This window comes from Cnephaeus nilssonii (assembly GCF_951640355.1).
Source record: "Cnephaeus nilssonii genome assembly, chromosome: 21".
Taxonomy (NCBI): Eukaryota; Metazoa; Chordata; class Mammalia; order Chiroptera; family Vespertilionidae; genus Cnephaeus; species Cnephaeus nilssonii.
In genome coordinates this window covers 8,954,625-8,972,055 of record NC_137092.1, presented here as the reverse complement: position 1 = coordinate 8,972,055, position 17,431 = coordinate 8,954,625, and the positions used below count along the sequence as shown (strand labels likewise).

General features: G+C 47.2%; 1 protein-coding gene across 1 annotated transcript in view; it reads left to right on the top strand.

Moving 5' to 3' along the window:
• TSPAN2 (tetraspanin 2) overlaps positions 1 to 15,550 on the top strand; it is a 33,246-nt gene extending 17,696 nt beyond the window's left edge. The window contains exons 3-8 of the mRNA XM_079760443.1: positions 7,098 to 7,195; positions 8,691 to 8,765; positions 10,031 to 10,129; positions 11,793 to 11,864; positions 12,809 to 12,892; positions 15,349 to 15,550. Of these exons, the coding sequence (XP_079616569.1) occupies positions 7,098 to 7,195; positions 8,691 to 8,765; positions 10,031 to 10,129; positions 11,793 to 11,864; positions 12,809 to 12,892; positions 15,349 to 15,414 (494 nt within the window). The 3' untranslated portion in view covers positions 15,415 to 15,550. The remainder of the gene's footprint in view (positions 1 to 7,097; positions 7,196 to 8,690; positions 8,766 to 10,030; positions 10,130 to 11,792; positions 11,865 to 12,808; positions 12,893 to 15,348) is intronic.
• Positions 15,551 to 17,431: the final 1,881 nt, after the last annotated feature.

The window sequence follows — 17,431 nt, the reverse complement described above, 5'->3', positions numbered from 1 at the left end:
GGAACAGAAAACAAGAAACATTATCAAACATTACTAAGCATTATTAAACTAGAGGCCCGGTGCACGACATTCATGCCCTGGGTCGGGGAGGGGGCCTCAGCCCGGCCTGTGCCCTCTCGCAGTCCAGGACCTGAGGGGTCCTTAGCGCTGCTGCGGAGGTGGGAGAGGCTCCCGCCACCGCTGCTGCACTCACCAGCCATGAGCCTGGCTTCTGGCTGAGCGGCACTCCCCCTGTGGGAGTGCACTGACCACCAGGGCGGCAGCTCCTGTGTTGAGCGTCTGCCCCGTGGTGGTCAGTGAGCATCATAGTGACGGGTCTTTCCGCCGTTTGGTCGATTTGCATATTAGCCTTTTATTACATAGGATATTGTCAAGCATCATTAAATTCAGGGACAGAAGGAATCAAAACAACAAATGATACCAGTAATAGAGATAAGGCCAGGAGAAACAGTCATGATTTTTAGATGGGAACCTGGATTACAGAACTAAGGGGTCCTGCTTAGTCAGAGAGGGTGGGTGTGTGAATGGGGGGGAGGGGAGCATCTATGTCAGTCCAGGGAGCAGCCTCGCTCTCTTTGCTCCAGAAACAAAGAGCTGGTCGCAATACCACAGGCGTAGGTGTGGGGCCAACCCAAGAAAACCTTTCTCATGATGTGATAAATCAAAGCAGCTGAGCAGACTTCCACAGATGAAAGTGAGCTCACCTCCACAGCGGTGTGTAATAACCACTCCCGTGGCTAAATCGGAATGGGGTGTGTATCCATTCAGGAGAGCCCTGTGCTGAGTAGGAAGGTCAAGGAGCTCTACGCAAACATTCTCATCGTGTTTTCTAACCTAAAGCAATGCGACTGTTCGAGATGCAAGACACGGCATATCCTTACGGACATATCTTTAAGGACTCCTTTTCATTGCAAATCCCAGAAACGACTCAAACCGTCTTGAGCAAAGCAGAAATTTCTTGACTCACATAACAGAAGTCCGGGGTTAGCACTGATCTCGGGGCCACAAGTGATGTAACTGAATCCAGTCTGTAGCCAGCTCTTAGCTCTGCTTTCCTTCGGCTCTGCCTGTGCAGGTTTCCTCCCACAGGCAACAAAGTGGCTGCATCTCCCGAGTGACTCTGGCAGCAGAAGGCCAACCAAAGTCCTGAGCCCCCCTCTCCTTGGCAGTCTTGGGCCCTGAGCCCCTTCCCAAGCCAGACGTGGTGGTCAGCTGGTCGGGATGGGCTGTTGGGGGAAGCCCGGGCTTCTCACCTGCCTGGGAGCTGAGGCATCCGACCTCAGAGTCAAGAAGGTTGGTTTCTCGGATGGAGAAGATGAGGAAGTGAATTCTGGGTGGGAAACAGCTGTCCACACTGCAGGGCCGGAATCCCTCTTGCTTATTCTTGGTGGCCTGGGGCAGGATGTGGGTTTGCCCACCCCCGGTTCTCCCTCGTCGGCCGCACCTCCCCTCTGCAAGCCAGCCCCTGAGCGGCTGGTGGTGGTGAAGACACCTGTGGTCAGTGCTCGGGGCTCAGGGAGCTGGGTTATCACGGAATCCTAGCACCAGCTGAACAAGCAAACGAAGGGCCAGACGGGGAGGCAGCAGGGGCTGGCAGTAGCCATGGTTCTCCAGCTCTTCATGGGGGCGCAGCCCACAGCCCGGTCTGCTGACACCCAGGCCTGCCCTCGTTCCTGTGAAACCAGGGACCTTTCCCCCCTTCAAATACTCCTTATAATGTAAATCCACTGAGCAACATACATGTTCATAGAAATCATGATGTCTTCCCTCAATAAATAATTTCCAATAGGAAAGATCCCTGCTCTCCAGCAATAAGAGGGGAAGGAAAACATGCCAGGACACCATTTATGGACTTGCAAAGAGTGTGAGGTGACAGGACTTTTAAAAGAAGCAGGCCCGGTTTTTGGAAAACCACCTCATGTCACAGGGTACTGATCTGTGTGTTTTCTTTTCAGAACGGGTTCCAGAACAGCCAGCCCACTAAGCTCTTATCACCCCTTTGCTGAAGAGTGTTTGGGACAGGCTTGGCACAGCCAAGTGGCTCTTAAAGAAACAGGGCCTCACAGCCTCCAGTCCCTCTAGACTAGAGAGACCTCGGGAGGACACGTGGTCTAGCTCCCTGCTTCCGGGCGGGGGACTGCCACTCATTGTAGGGGAAATCCTTCCATCTTTGGGGGGTGCTTTTCTTCCTGGGATCCTTGGTCCTTCCTCCCTGGTGACGGAGAGAAGCTCCTTTCTTGGGATAAAGATCTGGACAAGACGTGGCTGCCAGGACCCAGCCTGAGGGGAGCGCAGCAGGGTGGTGAGGGAATGAGGACAGGGAGTGAGTAGACTGCCTGCCGCCTGCTGCCTCTTCTCAAGGACCTGTGAGTCCAGGCCCAGGCCTGGCAGCCAATCCCAGTGCCTGGGTCCACCGGTGCCAACGTGGAGAAAGGATCTGGCAAAAGTGGAGTTGGCGGCAGGAACGGCTGGAGTGACCTGGTGTTTCCTAGACCCTCTCCATTTCGTCTTTCCGTGAACTCGGGAGGAGCCCCTCTGCCTTCCAGATCCCACTCCTGCCCCTGTGGCTTGCTGTTAGTCCGTGTCTGGGGCTGCCTCTCGGAGGGACAGACCCCTCAGGGCCCAGGATTCTCCTGGGGAGCAGGCCCTGCGACCAGACTGTGTGCTCGAGCACATGAAGTCCTGTCTGAGTGGAGGACGCTCGCAGGTGGGCTGCACGGAGGGGTTGCCCACACCAACAGCAGCCGGGGGCTCTCCAGGATCCCGGCGGCTGGGGCTGCCCTCCCTGTCGAATTCCGCCGTGGAGCCTGGCTGGGATTGCGGCTGGCTGGGTACGGACAGCGTTCCAGGCTGCCTGCTGAGGGGCTGGCTTGCCTTTTAAACACTCTGACTCACTCTGGTCGGTTTTTTTCACTTCTGGGTTCTCAGTTGTACCCAAGAGTCGTGGAAGCCACATAACAGAGATGGGCTGTAGCTGACGTGGTTGAGACACTTTCTCCAAAGCATCTTTACAAGAGAGAGTGGGTCCCTGCGGCCACATTGCAGGTAACAAAGCTGAGGAACAAGAGGCTTTTCCGAAAGCCGGTCGGCAGCCCTGGATCGCTGGCTCCCAGCTCTGTACTTTTTCAGGAAAACCCACAAGTAATCTACAGCAGCCCCCCACCCCCAGTACTTTTCTCGAGAAAGAAGAAAAAGAACCCTCCTGCACTTACAAATTGCAAAATTAACGGATTTAGAGCCAGAGAGTCCCCGTTCTGAGTTCCTATTGACAGGAGTTCGGGCGTGCACTTTGGAGCTGAGCCCTGGCTCGGGCCAGGTTTGCCCCTCGCTAGCTGTGCACTCACGTACCTTCTCTGAGTCTCAGATTCCTCAGCTGTGCAATGTAAATACTTCATAGGGCCGTGTGAGTAGATGATTTAACAGATTTAATACCTGACGTGTCATAAGCCCTGAATAAATATTTGCTGTGGTTATTACCGGAATGAGGGCAGGCTGAGGAGAGAGCCAGCCTGCGGACGCATAAGAGAACTCGAGATGAAGGATGAAGGAGGGGTTAGACGCCAGGTAGTCAGAACGGGAGAGCGGCTGATGTCACTGCTTGTCTTCTCAGGCGGCAGGTTCCTGTTGACTGCACTGCCCAGGCCCAGGCTCTGGGAAGTGGGTTGAATGACTGTGTGACTGACACGTTAGAACAGTGCTCAATAACTGATGGCTGCTGTTCCTTAGAGAGAACCCAAGACCTCACCTTCCCCATGAACTGAGTCCCAATATTCCAGACACACCTATAATTATGTGTGTCCAGGGCAAGCGGGGAGAGAGGGAGGGAGAGTTGCAGAGGCATAGGAAAATATTTTTAGATGAAAAATAGTCATTAGCCGGGTATGAAAACCATCTGCTGCCACAAGGCCACTGTAATTGATGACCGTGCCACGCACCATCCAGTCCCTAAAGGGGGGGGCCATTGTAAAGTCAGTGGACGGACGCAGACAGGGCTCTGAGGAGGGCGCTGTGTCTCCTCTCCGTGTTAGCTGAAGAGAAGACCCTGAAACCTAAGAAACAAGTGAGGGTGTGGTCAGGGCATTTCTGGCAGCATGTCACCTGGGGATCACGGCATCTGGAGGCCCAGCTGTGCTGAAAATGCCATTTCAAAGTGGTTTCTCTTCCTTCCAAGTCCAGGGAAATAGGCCTCGGGGAGGCTGGGGAATTGGGAAATAGGTCAGACACTTGTCACACAGGCTGCTGTGGGAGGGAGGGGGCTCTGCAGAAACCATCTTGGAATTAACATGTGACAATTAATGTATTCATTCAACAGCTATTTTTGGAGCCAGATCAGAGGAGGATAAGGTAGCCCGGGAAGCCACAGGGGCGTGCTGAGTATTAACAACTAGATCTGGAGCTGCATTCAGCAGGCCCGAGCGGCCTTGCCACCTGTTGAGTTTTCTTCTGCTCTTCCCTTCAGTTCCCGCAAGCAGGGCTCATTGGCGCTGGGCTGAGTCATGGGCCCAGTCCACACAGAGGTTTGCTCAGGAGAGGCCTCAGGGACTGGAGCCGCTGGGGCCGCATCAGGGTGTTCTGCTGTGAGTTCTGGGACTCTGACAGCCTAAGAATGGGATATTGTACAAATAAGCACATTTTCTCAGGGAGCTCATGATTTCAGAAGGGCAAGGACTCTGCCCAGGGGACCGAGCGAGCTTGTTTCCAGTGGGGGCAGCTCTGTCCTCCTCAGGCCCTGGGGCTCCGCCTCCTGCACTGGGGCCTTTTCTCAGGGTACGCAGCCATGTCCTCAGCTACTTGACCTTGGGAGAGCCCAGCCCTGTGTGGCTCCTTGGACATCTGCTGAGATGATTTCCAGCTGTGTGTCTCTTAAGTCACGATGAGCGATGGCAGGCAGCCAGTACAGGACTTCAGATCTGGTTTGCTCTCTCTTAATCTTCACACCCAACAACACTGACGGAGATTTCTGCCGTGTGCTAGGCATATTCTAGGTCAGATGAATAAGGTTTGTCTGTGGACTTAACATCTACAGAGAAAGACACATGTGAGAACCTGCAAATGCAGAAAATGGAAAAGAGCAGGTGGGGTTAGAGCCCAGCGAATTCCCATGTGGCTGGAGTGCAAGATGGATAAGGATGCGGGGAGGGGGCCTCGGCTGTGGCCCCCAGCAGAACCTGTGGACGGTGTCCTGCAGTGGGGAGGCAATGAGCGCTTGTAAGCAGGAAACGGATACAATGAGGTGGTCCGCCCAGGAGACATTCTGGGAGGAAACTGACTAGGCGGTGTGGCGGCTGCCCTGAAGCCTGTTTGGGTGGGGTGGGGACCTCCTCCAGGCCTGGGTGTCCTGCCTGGAGCCCTCTTGCTCCCCTGACCCCCATGAGTAAAAGAGAAATGTAACACTTGCCCTACCTAGGGGGGTGTTGTGAGGAGTCAATGAAATGATAGAAACGAAAGAGCTTTGAGACTTAAATGTTTAAAAACAATAAGGTGCTTAGGCAGTGGGACCAACAATAGTATTACTAGTATTTAGATGTGGAATCATTTCTCTCATGAGCACATCCATTCCCCGTGCAGTCACTCCTTTGGAGGGAAGGAGGAAGTGGCAAAGCTCCTAGGACTGCAGGGCCAGGCTTCCCACCTTTTCCGGGAAAAGGGTCCGCGAACAGTCCGTGCCTGGCGGGAAGCAGAGCAGCCCAGCTGCTGCTCCCTCCGTGTCGGGGACAGACAGTCAGTGCCCACAAACCGCTGTCAGCACCCAGAGGGCCCCGGAGGGACCCTGCAGGCCAGGCTCAGGGTTTCCCCATGGGTGTGGCACCCAGCTCCCCACCCTTGCTGTGAATGGGAGTGGTTTCCAGGTGACTCATATGAATAAAATGCAAAAAAATAACAGAGCGGCGATCGGCATTTTTCTAAGCGAGTCAAGTGCCAGGCCTTGTATTGTGTTCTCACTTATCTCGGGATCAGAGGAGGAAATAAGAAAAGACTTGGCTTCGTTTCTCTCAGGACAAGAACATCTCTGCCCTTTTCTTTCCCTGTGAGAACAACCGTTCCTGCGGCCCGACTCCGGTAGTCAGTGGAATTCCCGCTGAATTAAGGCTGCTGTTATGCTGCAGAGCAGGGTAGGAAAAGGGCCACGAGATGGATATTTTTATCCCAGCTCGATGATCTCAGGCAAATTGCTTAACCTTTTGGAGCCCAGTTCCTCTGTCTAAAAAAAAAAAATGGAGATAATAATGGTATCTGCTTCGTGAAGATTAAATGAATAAATCTGTGCTAGGTGCACAGAACAGTGCTGGAGAAAATGGCCCTTCATAAAGGTAGCTAATGTTATACAGTATTAATAGCAGCATTATTTGCTGTATCTTACCTTCTCACCTCCTCAGTGGCTGTTCTTGTAATACAACCTCCCATAGGGCCAGTGTGTATGGTGTTGCCCTCCAAAGTTTAAAATTCACACAAAACCTATTGCCTTATCGCTGTGTCCTCCCTCCTCTCCTTAACCAAAGCCCCCTCTTGTGTCCCATCCTCTCCCTGCTTCCCCATCTGTGCCTGGGCAGGTCTCAGCCCCCTTTCCCTCCCAGACACCGTGTCCTCATGGCCTCTCAGGAGATGGAGACAGCCACTAATTCCCGAGTCCCATGAGCAGCAAGGGGCTCCTAGGGTGGTGTGGGTGGGGTCCCCGCTCTGGTACTGACTCCTGACTGCTTCTGACTCGATGTCATCAATTTCACACCAATGGTAGCAACACCCACTCTCCAGGGCTGATGGGAATCTGAAAGATGAGGTGGCTGGCATACAGGAGGCCTGTGGGATGCTTGAGAGCAGGGGCGGTGGAGATGGGACAGACCCAGCTCCCACTCCTTGTCGAGCAGGTCCCCTCACCTCGGCAAGCTCGGCTTTCTTTGCTCCTGGGGGACAATAGGCACCCCACCTCTCAAGATCCTTGTGCCGCTTAAATCAGGTGAGTGAGGACTCGGCAAGCTTTCCGCAAGGGTCAGCCATGGCATCATTAACAGCAGTGTCCTCCCTGCGGCCACTGGAGCAGTGGCGGCAGGGCCGTGCAGGGAGCACGGGCTGGAATCAGCGCCCCCCTCTTCCCACAGGGCTCTACGTGCTGGTGGGAGCTGGGGCCCTGATGATGGCCGTGGGCTTCTTCGGGTGCTGCGGAGCCATGCGGGAGTCACAGTGTGTGCTCGGATCTGTAAGTGGGCGCCGGAGGGGAGCGGGGAGGGAACTGATCTGAAGGGGGCCCCACGTCTGGTCTCCAAGCCAGCTCTTTCCCTGACCCGCTGAGACCTTGGCAGCCACCCCTCTCCCTGAGTCTCGTTCCTCCATCGCTTGCATAAGAACAATATTATCTTTGTCCTGGACTCAAATGGAAAGTCTGGGGGAGGGGGGAAATGAGGTCATTAGTGTATAGATGTTTGGGGAGGAAAAGTGTCTGGTAATTAAAAGGGGCAATTATGATTGTTCTTAAAAAAAAAAAAATACTGTTTCATAGCGAGTGAGGCAGCTAACAGGTTCCGATAGCCAGGGAAAGGCTGTTATCTACAGGAAAAGCATTGCCATTGAGAGCAATACCTTCACCAGACACCCCTCTTGTGGCTCATTTTAACAAGCAGCCTGTGTCTTTTTAAAAATGGAATAATTGCTGTTAACTGCTATGCAGCCAACACCAGCGTGACCTAAGACAGTGGTCAGCAAACCGCAGCTCGCGAGCCACATGCGGCTCTTTGGCCCCTTGAGTGTGGCTCTTCCACAAAATACCAGGGCCTGGGCGAGTCTATTTTGAAGAAGTGGCATTAGAAGAAGTTTAAGTTTCAAAAATTGGGCTCTCAAAAGAAATTTCAATCGTTGTCCTGTTGACATTTGGCTCTGTGGACTAATGAGTTTGCCGACCACTGTCCTAAGAGAAGCAAGGAGAAGGGAGAAGTCAGGCAGGAAGAGAAGTGTTTCTATTTCTCCACAAGGCGTCAGACACAGCAGGTGTATCAGGCCGCTTGTCCTTGCTCATTGCAGCCGCTGAGTTTTGCGATGTAAAATGTCTAAGTCACTTCCTTGCCCTCCATTCTCTTTCCCCTGCCGAGCATCTCTCTGTCTTGTTCATCACTGAGCTTAGTTAGATCAGAGCAGACCCAATAGGCGGGAACAGAAATCTGTCCAGGGCACCCCCACCTCCACGGCCACCTCCTCAAAGAAGCTTCCAGACTGCACAGTCTCAGGTCACACCTTCCCCAAAGCCGGGCCCCACCAGTCCCTCTCTACCGCCTCTCTTATGTTTTTATAGAACCTCTTTTGTCCACCAAGTGCTCACTGCACACAGGTGGTGGGATTTCTATATTGCTATCTGAAATTATCTTACTCAACTTTTATTGCCTTACTCATTTATCATATCTTCTCCTTTCTAATGTGAGGCCCATGATAGCAGAGCCATGATGCACCACGGCACACCCAGCACCAAGGACAGTGCCTGGCACAGAATAAATGCTCAATAAACAATTGCTCCATGAATGAATGAATGAATGAATGAACGAACGAATGAATGAACTACAAGGACACTAAGGAGCAACTGCTTCCTGCTAGATCAATTCAAAGGAATAACCTTACCTAATGGTTTTCAAGTGGAACTAGAATCAAAGAAGCTAGATACATTGAAAAGTTACTGAATTAGTGAAGTTAGTGTCTTCTCTTTGCAGTTTTTCACCTGCCTGCTGGTGATATTTGCTGCTGAAGTAACCACTGGAGTGTTTGCTTTCATAGGCAAGGATGTAGTAAGTAAAACGGACTTACTGGTTTTTTTTTCATGATGGTTAAAGTGTTCTCGTTATGGCAAAGGAAATGAGGACAGTGATACCCACAGTGATATTACAAAACCAAATAATCCCCACAAATACCATTTACGCAGAACTGTTTAACCTGGAAATATTGTTTGGAACTGAGCATATGAGTGTGCGGCACACGCGTGCACACATTTTTCTGGGGAGATAGTTCATAGCTTTCATTAGATTCATAAAGGAGTCGATGATTTTTTTTAAAGGATCGCTAGTATAAGATTATCCTGTTGGAAATGGAATAGAGGTCAGATTGCAGACATGAGGAAGAGGGTTCGGGAGAACGTGCATTCTCATCCCTTGTGACCATCATTTGTCCTTGGGGCTTGGCCTGGACAGGGGCCAGGACACCCTCAAAAACTAACGCTGACCTCTGAGCCAGTGAAGCCAGTCTATTTAGATTTGTGCTCAGACTGTAAGTGTCCAGAACAGGCCATCGGGAGAACCCACAGAGGAAGTGGCCTTTTCGGCGATTAAAACACACTGTGGTTAAGAGAGGAGTGAAAAGGGACAGGAGCAAGAATGGAATCTTAAGTTTACTATATTTCACATAAACTCACACGCTGTCACTATGGTGTTTATGAAATTATTTTAGATTTTAAAAAATGGTAAACATGTATATAATAAGTAAATTGTTTGGAATTTTCCTAAGGTAGCTGGTTATATTAGTAGGTAAAGGAATTGGTCTTACGATTTTTTGAGATTTCTGTGGATTTGAGATCCCAGGCTTTTATACTAGAAAAATTGTTCTCTGCATTTTATGTGATATTTGAATGCTGAAACAGTTTACCCTGGTTGTAAACCTTTGAAACCATGTCATGAAAAGATCTGAGTACTTTTAGCCACTGGGGTACCAAGCAGCATAGGTCCTGACCTGGCCATGCATCACCATCACTGGGCGGCCTGGAAGACTGGCATCAGTTGATGCTGATGTCCATTCAGCTTCGAGACCCTCCACTGTAAGAAATCTTTCTAGTCTATGAAAATGATTCTTGGATAGTCCATCCTTCCACCTTCAAAAGTTGCTTAGAAACTCCAGAACCTATCATCTGTTCCTTATATGCAGAATTATCTTTAAAAATACAGATAAACATATGGAAAGGTCATATTTTTGAAGGGCAAGGAAGAGGGGGTGTTCCTTGATGAAAGGAGAATGTTTGAAACTTCCCACTCACCATCCCCTCGGTTTTCCTGGCATTTTTCAGGCTATCCGACATGTTCAGACCATGTATGAAGAGGCTTATAACGATTACCTTAAAGACAGGGGAAGGGGAAATGGGACTCTCATTACCTTCCACTCAGCAGTAAGTAACTTTACTTCTTCCTTAAAATCGCATCTTCTAAAGATGGTGTGTGAGCCAGGTTCTCTCTGATCACCTGGATTAAAAATAAGATGCATGTGATATTGCATATGTTTTATAAATTACATGTTATAATATATGTGTATATATACATATGTGTACATGTATTTCTATGTGCATATATATTTACAAATATATACATATACTAATAGTGTAAGTTTACTGTTGGAAAGCATCCATAAAGAATTTTCCTGTATTTAGAGTTTCTTACTAAATATTTCCTTGTGCTGTTTTCCCAATCTAAAGAGATGTTCAGGAATTCATATCATAGTATATACATTATTTGCATATTTATTCATTATTTGCCATGATATTTAAGCAAGCAGCTTTAATATAATAGCAAAAAACTATATTTTTTATGTTTTCCCAAGTTATTGTAAATTTTATTTGGCTTTTATATAGTGGGTTCTACTATATAATTAGGTTGTATAAGCCTAATTTTTAAAACACTTAGAAATAAAACTGTCTTTTTGGTAAATTTCAATAAACAAATAAATAAATAAAAGTAAATCCAATGAGGCCAAGTGCAGCAGCAATACTGTATTTCTGCCCTCATGGGAGCCAAGTTCACATGCAGAGAATCCGGTAGAGGAAGAGGCCCAACACAGAGTTCATGAGAGGAAGTCAGGACATGTGCCCCAAAGAGACAAAAGAGCACAAATAAGAATGCCCAGAAAGCAGCCCAAATACACATCAGCTTCTCTCCACGGGTGGCATTGTGGTGTAACAGAGACAACCGTGACCTTCAAGTCAGAAAAGGTCATTCTTAGCTGCAGCTCAGCCTCCGGACAGCTTTGTGACCTTGAGTAAGTTCCTTGCCTCCCTGATACTCGGCTCCCTCGTTTGTAAACTAAAGGGGCCCCTGACACAGCAGGTTCCTTTTCTTCTGGGAAGACCTGCCTCCTGCCCAGCTCGGGGCTGCATGCAGCCATGAGGGGAGGCTTACAGAGTCCTGTTGACCTGCTAACCACTGTGACACAGAGACGGAGCGATGCCTCTGGGCCGGGTGTTTTCAGGGAGCCCAGTTCTTGTCTGTCACGGGGATGTCCTGGAAGGTGCCAAGCATGTATCCTGTTCAGCCTCTCCTCCCCAAGGACCTGCCGGCACACAGGTCCCTTTGTCTTTGAAGGGCCAGCCCCAGGGCAGGACACCTGTTTGCTGGCCAGTCTTCAAGCCCTGATCTTTTAGCCCCTGGAGTTTACTGTGGCCACTCTTCTGCTCCGTCCCAGACTGTCCCCAGTTAATGAGCCCTTCCCAAAGCTCATAAAACTTCAGCTCCTCCGCAGGTTAAATTACCCCCAGGCTGAGAGAAAAAAAATCTCAAGGCCCACCTCCTGCCTAAAAAACAGCAGTTCACACAGACACTGAAATTAACTTCTTGCCCTGTTTGGGTTGTCTTGAGTCACTTCCCATCATAAAACTCGGCCAACTTTAGAGAAGTCGCTCTCTTGTTCTGCCTGCACAATTATGTGACTCGGCTCTTTCCAGGGTGCGGTGGCTGGGCCTGTAGCTGCTGTGCGGCTGCCGCACCCCGGGCCTTAGCAATGGTGCCCACGGTGCAGCTGCTGCCCCGCTCCCGGTCCTAAACGCTCTTTTCTGACTGTAGTTTCAGTGCTGCGGAAAAGAAAGTTCGGAACCGGTCCAACCCACATGCCCAAAGGAGCTTCTAGGACACAAGGTAAGCGTGTCCAGCGGGGTCCTCTCCTGCCTGGAGCGGAAGATGGTCTCTGCCTCGGGGTGGAGACTGTCATTCCAGGAGGCCCTCTCCCTGTGCCTTGCGGGCCCTGGCTTTCTTCTTTGTAACATAAGCGGAGCAGTGCTGAGTCCCGGGCTCCCGCAACCCTGGGGAAAGATGCAGATGCTCTGGCATTAATTAAGCTCACCAGGGCCCTAGCCAGTTTGGCTCAGTCGATAGAGTGTTGGCCCGTGGACTGAAGGGTCCCGGGTTTGATTCCCGTCAAGGGCACATACCTCGGTTGCAGGCTCGGTCCCCAGCCCTGAGTTTGTGCAGGAGGCAACCAAATTGCTATGTCTCACATCGATGTCTCTCTCTCCCTCGCTCCCACTCTCTCTAAAAATCAATGGGAAAATATCCTCGGGGGAGGATTAACAACAACAACAAAAATTTAAGCTCCCCAGGGCCAGAGGTGCACAGCCAAGGCGCTGCCCTCGCCTCTCCACGGGAGGCACAGCGCTGATACCTGCTTCGCTGTTAAGTGGCGTCTGCCAGAACTATGCCCGGTTCTGAAAACTCTGAAAAACACATGGTCCCTTTCACGCTGTACGCTACCTGCCCTTCAGTCACTTAGTAGCCCTCTCAGTTATCAGATTGACCATCACAGTGTCACAGTACTTGTGTTCAAGTCACCCTTATTTTACTCAATAAGGGCGCCAAATGGCAAGAGGAGTGATGCTGGCAATTCCGATGTGTCAAAGAGAAACTGTAAAGTGCTTCCTCTAAGTGCAAAGGAATGTGTGTGTAGGGAAAACATAGTCTATACAGGGTTTGGTACTATCTGCGGTTTCGGGCTTCCCCTGGGGGTCTTGGGATGTATCCCCCATGGATAAGGGGGGACTACTGTACCATCAGTTGTTATTCCTGACTCTTTTTTTCCACAACAGAACTGCATTGATGAAATCGAGACCATAATCAGTGTCAAGCTCCAGCTCATCGGAATTGTCGGTATTGGAATTGCAGGTCTCACGGTGAGAAAGTGCCAGAACATACCTCCTTGCCCTCTCAGAAGCCTTGTACCTTTGCATCTTATTTCTCTTCAAGTGTGATGGCAGTATCTTAGGAGAGATGTCTTCTAAAAGACAAAGACATTTGTTGATAGGACATCTATGAACAAAGCTAATTAAATACATTAACACTAAGTTCTCTAAAATATGATACAAATACCATAACCTAATGTTGACCTTGAGTTTATCATTGTAATAACTTCCCATTTTAAAGCCACCATGCCTAAATTAGACAAGTGATTTTTAATTCCTGGTCTTTTCCTACTATTAGAAATTTACAACAACATCAGGTCAACCCCTCTCATCTGTGATTCACAGAGTCAGCACAGTGTGAGCTTTGGCATCGCACTGTCTGGCTTCAGCTCCTGGATTCACTACGTATAAGCCCTTGGGAATCACGGAAAAGTTTCTTAATTTCTCTAGGCCTCAATTCCCTAACCTGAAAAGAAGGATTTTAATTTTCTGATCTCATAAGATTGTTGTGAAGATTAAGTGGGATAATACTTACGGAGTATTATTAGAAATTAATTTGTATAGTGTCTGGAACATAGCACTCAATACATGCTGGCTCTTTATACAATCTGTGTGATACCAAATCCAGAATCCAGGCGAAGGGAACAGCGTTATGTGCAAGTGTGGGGCGTAGTGCCTCCAGGCACCTGCAGGTGGCTCAGTACTTCTAATGTACAAAAGAAGAGTGTGCAAGGATTGATAGGGACAGAAGGGTATGGTAGGAGTAGCAAGCAAGAGATGATAAGGAGAGGGTCTGAGGGTCTACATAATTGAAGTCTTTGTGTGTCCTTTTCAGAGGTTGGGTAGAAAGAGGGGAGCCACCAGGGTTAGAAGGACCTGTGATGATAAAGTTGAAGGGAAGCAAGACTGGAGTCAGGTGGGGCCAGTAAAGAAGTGATTTCCATTGTCCAGGGGTCAAGTGCTAATAGCTAATGCTAAGGTAGTACTCACCCTCTAACCCTCTATTGCAAAGAAATCAATGAATTGACAGTTCTCAGGGGACACACAAGCATCTTTCCTCTTTTGTGCAGTTAGAGTGGGGCAGTGGGTGAATATCCTATGCTGAGGATCTATCAGTCCAGCAGCACCTCTTCGGCCTCCCCCACCTGCTCTGGGGCTAGCCTGATTACCATTCTGAGGCGGGATATTTGAAAACATTCTGTATAATAGAAGTATCAGATAGACCCTCCTCACAATTCTACAATCTCGATGAATCAGCATCTATGAGTCACCCCTGACTCATGCCAGTGGCAGGACGAGGCTGGTAAAGTTTCTTTCTGGGGGTATCTCTTTAGAGTACAGCCCACGTGAGGTAGGGGTTGTGTCCAACCTTTCAACCATAGTCCAGGGGGAATGCCCTCTGTTGGCCATCTTGAATCAATACACTGAGAGTCTCCTTTAATTTTTTCTTCCTAGGTTAAGAGTTGCACAGTGTAGTCAGTTAACCAAATGTCCATTAGGTGTCTCCCCTGCCACACACTGGAACCAAGTTCTGTCAGCCAGAAGCTTGGAGCCCTGCCTGAGCTTGGAGGCCATTCCCTTACTTAAGTCTACTCCTGCCCTTCTGAAATAACTGATAAACACGTCTTCTTTAACTTAGCATTTACAGATCCTAGTCTGATGTAGGTCAGGATTGAGGAGAGAACCAGAGAGTTGTGGAACTGGTTTCTTTAAACAAACACTGACAGTAGTTTATAAACATTGTACCCACGGAGCGCATTCCTCAGGCTCTGCAGAATTGTAGGGAAAATGATTGAGAACAAGGGGATCTTTTGGCATCCTTCTATTCAAACTGTATACGTGGCTACTGGTCTTGGCTTCTCCGAGAAGTATCCAAGATGTAGAAGACATCAGTAATACCATAGCTCAAACACCTTAGTTTGTGCTTTGGCAAAACTATTGGGTTAAATAGTGAAGCATCATTTATACTTAAAAAGGAACTGGAAATGAAGAGATGGTCCACTTTTTAATATGCTGTCACTGGTGCAAATATTTGAAGCGTTTTCAACAATAGAAAACTATTTAGACCACAAGCATATTTAAACAACTAGTGATTATAAATACTTTTCAAAGTAAATATGTAAGAGATTAACCTGAAAATATAAAATTCCCAAACCAGTAGTGTATTATTAGTCTTTTACAATTAAAAACTGTCCTAGAGGCTAGAAATAGAGACCTTTTCTTAAAGCAGAGTCTTGCTATATTTTTAACAATAATAAAATATGAATGCATTTTAAGCATAGTTAATATGGACGTCTTTAACCAGTAGTCATAATTAAGTAAATACCATTTATAACCAGTAATTATTGGTTATATTATGTTAACTTGAGTTGGACGCACAGTTTGCTGACCTTTGCATCAATTTTTATCATTTGAAAGTCATTAATAAGTGCTTTCTTCTGTTTCAGATCTTTGGCATGATATTCAGCATGGTCCTTTGCTGCGCGATACGAAACTCACGAGATGTGATATGAAGCTACTTCTACGTGAAAATTTCAATCGAGAGCTTTCATATAAATGTCACAGGAGCTGTCTCCTGGCTCGTTTTTAATAATCAAAGGACATTAGGATCTAAAATAATTTTCTGTCAATTGTACATTTGCACATGTATGTATGCTTGGCTTGTACTGATTTACCCCTCGAGTGAATGCCTATGTATGTTGATTGAGAGCATGTTCGTGTGTGACCTATGTGCTTCCGGTATATGCATTATACAGAATGAAATCGGTTTGCTGGGAATTCTTGATTCTTGTTATATGGTGAAAGGAACAACCTGTTTAACTCTCAGAAAAAGGTCAAAAGCTTTGAAAAACTTAAAAAACTTGGCTATGCATAAAAAAGTAATAATGGATCGGTTTCTCAGAGTCTAGCCACAGAAAGTTAGGTACAGAGAATCCAGGGATTTCTAGTTAACAGAAGCAATAAGCTATGGGAATGGAGAGATCACAGTGTAGTGCTAAAATTGACTATGTCTGAGGAGAGTGTAAGGGTTCCTGGGATTTTTTTATATACATACTCTCCCCTGAATACAGTAAACCACAGTTTTAGAACTAAATACATCTGTAAAACTAAATATAGCATGGAAAATCTAATTTGAATAAGTCATACTTTCCTAGTATTTAAAAACCTCCCTCTGGAAAGAGTGGTCACACAGACAATCATGTGTCCTATAAAAGCAAGTGTTTTAAGGACTAAAACAAAAAAACTTTTAACTACTTTTTAAGAAAATATTTTTGTCCTCCTATAAAGATGTTTAAATATCGCTTTATTACTTTTTTTCTGACGCTGCTTTGAACTACTGCAACCCTCACATCCACAAAAAGGTTTGTATCTCCAGCTTGTATTTCTCCATATGCAAGGCTAGGAAGACTAAAGTAAGAGACGTGGCAGTTGGACATTGTGGGAAAGAGAATTTTTACTGGCACTGTACCTTTAAAATACCTCATAACTTGAGTTTACATATTTTCCTATTTTTCTTATTTATTCATCTAGAGAATTCTTCATAGATTAAGAACTATAGTTTTCACCATTTAAAATGAATAAAACAAAATCCTAAGTCAAATATTATATCATGAGTGTCCTTGGCCAACCCAACATAAACAAAGGAAAACATCGTCTCCCAGTTGTGTGCACACAACAGAGACAACCTAAGGAAACAGAAACATTTCCACACACAGCAGCAATCTGGTTAGTCCAATGCACATCCCCCATAAAAATAAAATCTTCATGTTCTTCTATGGTCTTGATGCTTCATTTTAAGAACATAAACCCAAATTTAGGATCTAAATTGATATATTTGTTCATTTTTAACAACTCGGTACATTTAGTAAATAAATCCTAGAGGTTTTTTTAATTATTGCATTTGTTAAAGCCACCCAAAAGTGAAAGTACTGGGGACTTTGGAAATGCCCAAGTAAGGTTGTGCACGTGTGAGAAAACAAGTCTTTGGGTGTGCTCTTCCAGGAAACTTCTACAAACCATTTTAATGAGAAGGCTTAACCATCTGAAATTGTCTCACTCCCATAGAGAACCACATTTCCTCTCTGCCATACTTACTACTGCTACTAGGCTTTTCTAGAAAAAAAGTCAGATTGGAAACGAGCTAAAAATTGAATTGCGCATAGCTACTTTACTGTTTCTATCGCCAACAAAATATTATTTAAGAAAATCAATTCATGAAATAACAGTTTATACCCCATTCATTGAGAAATACAACCTTTTAAGCGGAGAACAAACAGTCCCTCTCTCTTGGTGGCTTCAGTTCATCTGTCCGCTTGAAGACAGGAAACGGGCCCAAGTGCACACTCAGGTTTCTTCCAGCTCAGACCCAGCTTGGATTCAACAAAAGGGAGTTCCATTGTATATCTGAACAACCAACCCTCAAAAAGACCACACTGGTTAAGAGTAGAGATATGTGCCATATGTGATTAATGTGCCATATGTGATTAATATGTATCTCTTGAATATATATACGTATATAACTTGAATATA